General features: G+C 48.7%; 1 protein-coding gene across 2 annotated transcripts in view; it reads right to left on the minus strand.

The window, feature by feature from the left end:
- Nucleotides 1–9,127, minus strand: part of PRKCB (protein kinase C beta) — a 311,308-nt gene extending 302,181 nt beyond the window's left edge. For both annotated transcript variants that reach the window (XM_060120019.1, XM_060120018.1), the window contains exons 1-2: nt 8,955–9,127; nt 7,899–7,930 (exon numbers count right to left, since the gene is read on the minus strand). In XM_060120019.1, the coding sequence (XP_059976002.1) occupies nt 7,899–7,930; nt 8,955–9,127 (205 nt within the window). The remainder of the gene's footprint in view (nt 1–7,898; nt 7,931–8,954) is intronic.
- Between the last annotated feature and the right edge of the window lie 770 nt (nt 9,128–9,897).

Consider the following 9,897-nt stretch of genomic DNA (forward strand, 5'->3'; position numbering starts at 1 on the left):
TCACCAGCCCAGGGTCACAAAGCCATGGAGAAACAAAGCCAGGATAGGAAATCAGGTCTGTCTGATATTTGAACCTTCATTCTTTTTATTTTTTTTCTTTTTTTTTTCTTTTTGCGGTATGCGGGCCTCTCACTGTTGTGGCCTCTCCCATTGCGGAGCACAGGCTCCGGATGCGCAGGCCCAGCGGCCATGGCTCACAGGCCCAGCCGCTCCGCGGCATATGGGATCCTCCCAGACTGGGGCACGAACCCGTATCCCCTGCATCGGCAGGCGGACTCTTAACCACTGCGCCACCAGGGAGGCCCTGAACCTTCATTCTTAAGCCCAATTTTTACTGCCTGTCTAGAAGCCCAAAGTCTGGTCACTGGGCAGTGGCAAGGTAAAGGAAGAGTCTAGAATTCCCCCCAGGAACATGGTTATTGTTGAGCAAAGTTAATTTCCATTTACTTAGCAAATGCCAAGACTCAATAAGGGGGATCAGAGCCCTCTTAGTCTGGGTCTGAGTTCCCCTTCTGACCGGGTAGGGCAAATTTCTGCGCGTGGGCTGAGGGAAAAAGAGACCTCCAAGAGATACAAACAAGCAGGCCAAGGACAATGAAAAGGTAACAACAACAGCAACAATAACAACGGTAATATTAAAAGACTGACACTCCTGAATAAAGGCTACCGTCTCTTCCAGAGCCTGCAGTTGCTGTGCTTTTCAACCCTCTGTAACACAGAGCTTCCTTCCAACACCAAACATTTCCAGGGAAGACACTGAACTCCCCTTCCCTACTCACAAGGAGGAAAAGCCAGTAAGAAATCAGGCCCAGAGGTAGAACAGCATGAGGCTCAACATTAGGTAAAAGTGGGTTAGTGGTAGAAACTAACACATCTTTATGTTTCCATAATTCCCTGTAGTCCCTTTATAATAAAAACAATAAAGAACATTTACGAAGTACCCAGATTTGTATTAGAGGGACTGAGACTTTCTCCTTGAAGGAATCAGAAAAATGGAAAGAGAATTGACAAAGGATCTTTTTCTATGTGTGAGTCAACGCTGCTTATTGTGAAACTACTTAAAAATTATCTTCCAAATAAGAGAAAACACACTGCCTAAACCAGTGGAATGAATGGTTGTAGAAAATCAGACATGGACCCAGGATGAGGAAGGTATTCAGGAGAAAATGAAAGTAATCCTGTGCCCCTGAAAACTGGCTTTCAGCTCACAAATGCCTTTCACTGATAGATTTTGCTCTCTCTCTCTTTTTTAATTGAAGTATAGTTGATTTACAATGTTGTGTTAGTTTCTGGCATACAGCAGAGTGACTCAGTTATACACTTTAATACTTTGCAATAAACTATAATGGAAAAGAATCTGTGTGTGTGTATATACACATATATATGTAGAACTGCTCTCTCTTTTTATTTATTCTCAATCTATTGCCTCAGACTTGCCCCTCCACCTCTGAAATGATCTGATTCTTCTCCTTTAGAGCAGCCACCTCGAACTGCAACCCCTGAACAAAAAGGAAGTCAGTTCATTATGAGTGATTAGCTAAGAGGAGATGACGTTCTCTGTCAAACTGAGAAAGAAGCCATCTTAACGTAGCTGTCTAACTCTACTAAATATTCATCTTACTTGCAACCATGGCACAAATAAAGATTCAGGGCTTCTCCACAGGACGTCACAGAGATAAGACCTCCTGCGTATCTTTATCCAGGTTATAAGCAGCTTCACAGTACAGATTTTTAGCTCTGGCTCCTTGACAACTCAGACTTTCTCCAATTACCTCAAAGAATGAGAAGTTGTCTGCTTTTTGGTTTTTGTTTTTGTTTCTGTGCAGCATGTGGGATCTTAGTTCCCTGACCAGGGATTGAACCCGAGCCCCCTGCATTGGAAGCTCAGAGTCTTCACCACTGGACTGGCAGGGAAGTCCCTGGTTTTTGTTTTTAATTCCCAGGCCCAAGAATTCCCTGACTCCACCCCAACCCTTACATAGGTTAGCATCCCCTACACATTCCCATAGCACCCTGTACATTTCCTTCCAAGTACTTAACAAGAGTGAAATTAAATATTGGTGCAATGCTTTGTAGAATGTCTCATCTCCCCCATTACACTGTAAGCTCCACGACAGTAAGGATCCTCTCAACCTCATTCACCCTTGTATTCCTGCCATCTAACGTAACTCCTGACGCAGAGAGCTTAATGAGTGAATATTTTTTGGAAGGATGGATGGATGGATGGACAAATGGATGTATGTGGTAAATATATAAATTTCCTACCAGACTGTCAAGCAGCCATCACACCTCCAAATACCACAAGCAAACATTGTGATTTTTGTATACTCTATAAAAAAGCTATCACACAAGTTCAATGGAGAGATAGGATGAATGAAGTCAAAGAATCCTTGAGATTAGATCAAATGCCAAGAATAAGGGACCAAGCTTTTGAACACATCAGCCAGAGATGTTGAACTGTTTGGCTGATCCCCCTCCCCACCCAAGAATTAATTGGACTGCAAAGACAAAAGACCAGAGGATTAAAAATTGTACTTAATAATTTAACGACCTGTAGCTGAAAAGCATCAAAAGGAGATGCATAATCTCAAAATTGTGACGTACTGATCTATTTGCGTGTGTGTGCACATGTGTGTACACGTGTGCACGTGTGTGCATGTGTGGAGAAAGAAAGAGACAGACGGAGGAAAGAGGACCCCAACAGCAAGAACGTGTACAATTTATTTTCAAACCTTCGGTTTACCTTTTGACCAGTTAACTTCTCTATATCTTTTTCTTTATTGACCCAGATACACTATAAACATGCTATATCTGGTTCTGGGCAGTACCTGAAGTATCACTGGTAGTCAGAAATAATATATTTTTTAATGAGTTTCTAATAACTGGTATATCATATCAACTAGATTTTCAAAGGTCATGTTTTCCATATTTACTTGGAAAGGCATTCTGTTGCCCAGTGACAGGAATTGGCTGTTGCCTCTTCAACAAATCAACCCTCCTTCTTGCTTAGACCCAGCATTAACCTACCCTTAAATTTTTAAATTTCATTTGGGATTTTGAGCCCCAATTCCCACTTCAGGTGGAAAAAATTAAAAAGTCAAACCAACAAACACAAATTCAAAAAGCCTCTACCTTTTATCCACATGGAACCCCCAGGACACATTCAGAAGAGCCAAGAGATACGTGGAGCCTCACTCACAGGCCTCTGGGATCTGCTTCCGAGAAGGGAGGGAAGTGGAATAATAGAGGCTTGACTGCACACAAAAAAGGCCCTATTTATGATTCTACTGAGAAAGTTCAACCTGAAATTCAGGATATCATAGTTCCTAGGGAAAAATATGCCAAAAATAAAATGAACCTTCGATTCATCTTTGACTATTGTTTTTAAAAAGTACATATTCTAATCTCAAAGTGTTAACTACAGACTAAAATAAACTTGTATCCTGTAAAGTTGATGTTGATGAAACCAGCAATGGTTGTATTCATGCAATACTTTGGGGATTTTTAAGAATAATGTCTATTAGAAGGCTTAAAAAAGCACAGGGAACTATACTCAATCTCCTGGGATAAACCATAATGGAAAAGAATGTGTAAAACAAGAATGTCTCTATGTGTGTAACTGAGTCACTTTGCTGTACAGCAGAGATTGACACGGCATTGTCAATCAACTCTACTTCAATTAAAAAAATAAAATAAAATAAAAGAAGGCTTAAAAACTTGTTCTCTAATCTATACAGGAAAGGAAAGAGCTGGTTTACTCATTATAGTCATCAGTGCTAGGTCTACATAGTCAGAAAATTAGTGCACTGGGGTTCTTCTAGAGGGTCCATGGCAAGTTTAGATTTTTCTCACAAGAAGGGTGAGAAAAGACAACCTAAACAAGCTGGCTCTCTGGGGCTAGACTCACTGGTGTCACCTAAAGTCTATGAAGAAACATACCGAAGAAGAAACCCATCTAAATACATGAAAGAGACATAGTCATTTAATGAGTTCCCAAATTAACTCTCTCCCCTTTTGACACAGTTTCCTACAGCTAATCAAGTAATAATGATCATCTCACTTAGAGTTATCGATAGTGGATATTTCTCTTGTACCACCTCATTACTCCTCACCGTAACCCTATGAGGTAGGTACTATTAGCCCATTTCACAGATGAGAAGACCGAGGCCACTACAAATGGATGACTTGCCCAAGTTCACACAGTAAGTAGGTGGCAGAGCACAGATTCAAACCCAGTTCTGACTCCAATCCCATGCTAGGAATTCTGAATCCCTATATTTTATTGCCTCCCTATTTCTAATTAAGTGACTTCCTTAAAAATTTTTTTTCTCTCTCTGCCCAACTGTAAAAGTTTCTTTGGGTAAGAGCTTAATTCCACCCAAAGCCTTGTGTTAATTACAATCACAGCACAAATGTTGGTCCGTGGCTCCTCTAAAGAATGTCACAGAGAGAAGTCTGCCTTGCTTATCTGAGCGGTCCTATTTCTAATCCAGAATTTAGGGAGTTTCATAATAGAGATTCTCAGCTCCAGTCCCCTGTCACCAGAGACATTCTTAAACTACCTCACAGAGAATGGTTTTATAGAAAATACAGAGTGGAAACAAAAAGGGAGAAATTATGTAGCAGTCAATCTAGAGTTCTGTACAAAAGCAAGAAAGTCTATTCTTAAACTCCCCTGAGCTCACAGAAATCCACAATTTCCCATGGTTTACGGACTTTCCATCCTTCCTATCTCAAGCCATCCCAGCACCCCCAATTTCCATGGCAGCACCATGGAGCATGGGGCTCAGTGGTTTCCTTGCCTTATGATCATCCTACACAACTCCTACCCAAGAAAGGCAGAGACTAGATCCTCTCTCCACTTCTACTTTTGAAATGGAAAACCCCCCACCATAGCTTTTATCTGGGAACATGGCTACCTGAAATTAACCTTACATTTCCCACATACTCCTTTGCAACAAGGCGTGGGCATGTGATTAAGTTCTAACTAATAGCATATAGGCAGAAGTATCAGAGGCAACTTCCAGGACAGTGAGCATGTGTCCTTCACCTTTCTGTACCTTTCTTCCTCCTGCTGGCTGAAATAAGGCTGTGATGACTGGAGAGTCCAGCATCCTTCTTGGACTCTGAAATAATTTTCACTCCTGGGATAGTAGAGCAGAAAACTGAAAGGAACATAGCACCTTGGGCTCTGAACTTCTGACTTTGGTGAGAGAATAAAACCGTATGTACTTTCTATAACATACTGATCCCATTTTAATTAGATTCACTTTAAGAGGAAAAATGTGGTACAAAAATACTCAGATAAGGAACTCCTCTCTGATTCCAAAACTAGTCCCAGGTATCTCTGAGCACATCTGAGGATAATCTGTCACCTTCCAGGATATCCCGAAGCATGAGATCCTAAGCATCTCAATTTCAAGGGCTGTCAATGTGCCCCTTCCCCTCTCTTGCTCCTTCCCACTCCAGCCCAAATGGAATTTACTACCAAAGCAGTGACACAGGGTGACCAGACGTTCACAGCTGGATTTAGACTCTCACCTGGCAGCCAGTTCCATAGCACATCAACCCTGCAGAGCCAGTCTCCTCTCACACCAGCTGCCCCACCAATGGGTTACTTTGGAGACAATCATAGGAGCTGATATTTTCTGAGTGCTTAGTCTGTGCTGAACTCTGATCCAATTATCTTATATACTGTAACAACTTGGAGCCGCTCAGCAATATTTTAAGGTAGGTATTGTTACATGGACCCATTTTATACACAAGGAGCCTGGGGTACAGAGAGGCCAAGTAAAATGGCTGGGAACTCTCAAGCCAAGATTCAAACTCACAGTGGTAGCCTGATAGCCTGTGCACATGTTCACTACCCTACACTGCCTCTCAGGGAGAGGAGAAAAAGAAAGGCAATTAAAAAAAAATTTTTTTTTAACATGCCTACCTCTAAAGCTGCCATATTTCATTAGAAACTTTCATTCTGCTTTACTCACTGCACCAGAAAATGCCTACCATTTTCCTGGCTTTGAAAAAACAGATCTGCTGCTTCAGATGTGTCATTACCTGCACACTGAGAAGTTAACTTTCCCAACCGTTAATAACTGCAGAGCAGGTGGGATAGGAAAGCAGCAATAAAAATGTTCAAAAACCACCCCTGACCTCAGCAAGAGACAAAGACAGAAACCGACTCATGGAAGTGAGAGGTAACCTCAAAGATCTTCTACGTGTTCCCACGCTAAGGCACCCCTGGCATTCTGCTTAAGGAGTCAAAGTTCTAGAAAACAATCCAACCGTGTGCACCAAGGCTGAAATTACTGCCATTTAAAGGAACGTGGGAAGTCCTCTGGTGCAGTGCATAAAATTGGGGCTCCAAACCTTGGTAAAAGAGGGCAGGGGTTGGGGGTCTACGAGGCTCACTGGCTGAGCGGGCTCTGCCCAGATCTCAGGTGAGAGGTCATAGAAGTCTCCGAAGAAACCAGTGCCACACTGCCAGCACTCCGCACAACTGACAATGCCACTCACTCTCATCAGGGATCACTTTACTTTCCTCTGGAGGGTGGAGGTGCTACAACAGAACTGTCAGTCAGTGCTAAGTCACATCTCAGACTCTTTAACATTCAAATGTTTTCTTCCCCTGATCTAAACCCAGATCGCCAGGGCAATCAACTTGCCCCTAAGACACTCCCCAGAAATGTGATATTTCTCACCAAACTCAACCACGTGCACCTGGTCTAAAATGGGGGAAAGGGGGGACCTTCCAGACCAGAGGTTGCAAACTCAAATGCCTTACAGGGGCCAAAAATGGATGAAGCAGGCCTGGTTGGGATTGACTGAGACAAAATGGTGCATGTGCACCCTGTCCACAAAAACTGCTGCTCTCAGCTCCAAATGATGGTTCTAAAAAGAAAGTGGGACCAATGCTCAGCAAACTTGAAGCTGCAAAGTCAGATACTTTATGAAATCTCCCAGTTCTAAAATGTTGGCATCAAATTCAAAAAATGTTTGACAGGGCTTCCCTCGTGGCGCAGTGGTTGAGAGTCCGCCTGCCGATGCCGGGGACTCAGGTTCGTGCCCCAGTCCGGGCAGATACCACATGCCGCGGAGCGGCTGGGCCCGTGAGCCATGGCTGCTGATCCTGTGCATCCGGAGCCTGTGCTCCGCAGCGGGAGAGGCCACGGCGGTGAGAGGCCCGTGTACCGCAAAAAAAAAAAAAAAAAGTTTGACACCCTAAGGGCTAAACAAAACTACAGATGATTTGGCATCTGGAGAGCAAATCCGCAACCAGAGACAGCCGAGTCACCACTAGGCTGGGCATCCCTGGCTAGGGTCAAGGACCTCAAACCCGATGCAAAGACCCAGTCACTTGGAGTCCTTCCTGTATCTAGCCAGAAGATAGAAAGTGCAATTTAAACCAGGATCTGAGAAGCACCCCAATAGGAACCACTTCTTTCAGAGAGGGAGGACGCCCAGGGGACAACCACAGTCGCCTTCCTAGGGGATGCACCATCTGCAGAGGCAGGGGCCACCTGTAGAGACCTCTATGAGGCAGGGGAAGTGGAAGGACACATGAACAGGAATTGGGGGGGGAGGGTATCTCAAGAAGAAGTGGCCAGGCAGGATAGGTTCAGGAGAACCTATTCTGACTCTTCTGGTGCTGGTTAGGGAGAAAGGGTGGATGCACTTCCTTGGCCAGCTGAGCCTCCCAGCTCCACTGGTCCTTCCTGGATGGAGCATCTTTGCCCCATGTACACACACCACTTTTAAAGACCTGTGGTGAATTCCTAGTTTGGGAGGTCACTCTGACAAATGTAATTCCTTCACTCTCTGCCTATCTCAGTCACTTCCAGAAAGTCTTTTTCACCTTCTCCTCCCGCAAACAGCATCCTTAGAACGCCACAGCCTACCTTGGCACTGGAATCCTTGCTTCCCGAAGCCCCTGCAAAGGCAGAAGGAGACATGTCAGGCAGCCCGAGGGGCCCAGCCACCAGTTAGTTCCCCCCTAGAGTCACCCCACTTCCCCCTGCCCCCCCTAGCCCAGGTGCAACCTCCCAGCCACAGGCGGGTACCCAAGAGTCTTCCGCCTCTGCGGGGGAGGGGGTAGGTGGGAGCTCAGCGGTAACCTCCACCTCCCCTCAAAAGGCAGAAGAGAGAAGGCTGCGACCACCAGGTGGCGGGGTGGGGGGAGCGTTTCCGTCTTGGTGGGAGGCGGCGGGCAGGCGGGAGTTCTGCCCACAGAGATGCCCAAGTGCCCTCGGGGAAAGAGAAAAAGACGCATCGCGAGGGAGGAGGGGAGAGCCCCCGCGGCGGTGGCATTCCCAGGGGGACTGGGAGAGAGAGAGGACTCCCCATGCCTAGAGGGACCGGGGAGCGGAGGGTCCCCGCAGTGATGTGAAGGGGGGGAAACTGAAGAGTGGAAAGGGGAACCCAGGCCCTCAGGGAGAAGCAGTAAGAGCTAACACGGGGCGCTGCCCCCGGAGACACAGAGGAGGAGGAAAGAATGCCCCATGCCCGCAGGGAGACAGAGAAAGGACACCCAGGGCGCTGCCCCCAGAAAGGAGGGAAGGGGGTGAGGGTGCCTCGAGCCCGGAAGGAGACAGAGAGATAGGGAACCCCTCACGAGAGGGCACTCGAGGCGCTGCCCTCCCGGGGAGGGAAAGCGGAGCCCTGAGCCCTGTGGAGAAAGGGCGCCCGCGCCGCGACCCCTAGGCAGCTGGGAGGAAGAGAGGGCACGAGGCACCCGCGATCGGCTGTCTGGGACCCCGGAGAGCGGGAAGCCGCAGGACTGTCCACCGGGGAGTCCGGGACAGAAGGGTCCGGAGCGGGAGCCCGGGATCTGGGGCCGCGGCGGGGCTTATCCTCCTCGGAGGCGCGGGGGGCGCGGAGGACGCGAAGAGGGGGTCCCCGCGCGCGGCGCTGCCCTCGGAGCCCCGGGAAGGTGCCCTGAGCCAGCGCGCTCTCACCAGATGAAGTCGGTGCAGTGGCTGCAGAAGGTGGGCTGCTTGAAGAAGCGGGCTGTGAATTTGTGGTTCTTCACCTCGTGCACGTTCTTCTGCCGGAGGGCGCCTTTGCGGGCGAAGCGCACCGTGCTCTCCTCGCCCTCGCTCGGCGGCGGCCCCGCAGCCGGGTCAGCCATCTTGCGCGCGGGGAGCGGGAGCCCGAGAGGTGCCGGCCAGGGGCCGCGGTACCGCGGGCTGCGGGCCCGGGAGGCGCGGGAGAAGGCGGCCGCTCTGCCGCCCGGGGCCGCGGACGCTTCTCCTGCGCCGGCTCTGGCGGCCGCGGCGCGCGGAGCTGGGGCTGTCACTCGCCCAGCTGCAGCCACTCGACCAGCTGCGCTTGGCACCGCTGGCCCCAGCTGCGGGGGAGGGAGGCGGAGCCGCGGGCAGACCCCGCCTCCATCATTTGCATCGCCCCCGGGCTCCGCCCAGAGCCGCCAGCTGCTTTACATACTGGCACCCCGAGGCTGCCGGCCTCCCAGAGAAGCGTTCTCAGCCGCAGCGCTGCGACGCGGGGACCGCAGCCAGGGACCGCCAGACCTGAGCCTCGCCCGCTACCTCGTCCTCGGCCTGGGTTGCATGAAGGCGATGAGCACCTTGGGTGCGCCCCGAGGGAACCGAGAACGGGGGCTGAGGCCTGGCGGGGGTAGGGGGTGGAAAGGGTGGGTGCGACGGTTTCCACCCAGGCCACTGCAGAGACTGGTACCCATCCACCCTGTATCCGTGCCATTGGTCATTCTGCACGCGTCTCCTGGAGGGATGGGCTACCGCTGTCACTCATTCGGAAAGGGCTGTGGATCCACACACTTACACACACATACGCACACACTACTGCAGAGGGAGGGGAGGGGCAATCTTTACTTTATATATACACGTCTAACTCCACCACAGAGACAATTCTTGGCTTTGC

This window comes from Mesoplodon densirostris, chromosome 16, assembly GCF_025265405.1.
Source record: "Mesoplodon densirostris isolate mMesDen1 chromosome 16, mMesDen1 primary haplotype, whole genome shotgun sequence".
NCBI lineage: Eukaryota > Metazoa > Chordata > Mammalia > Artiodactyla > Ziphiidae > Mesoplodon > Mesoplodon densirostris.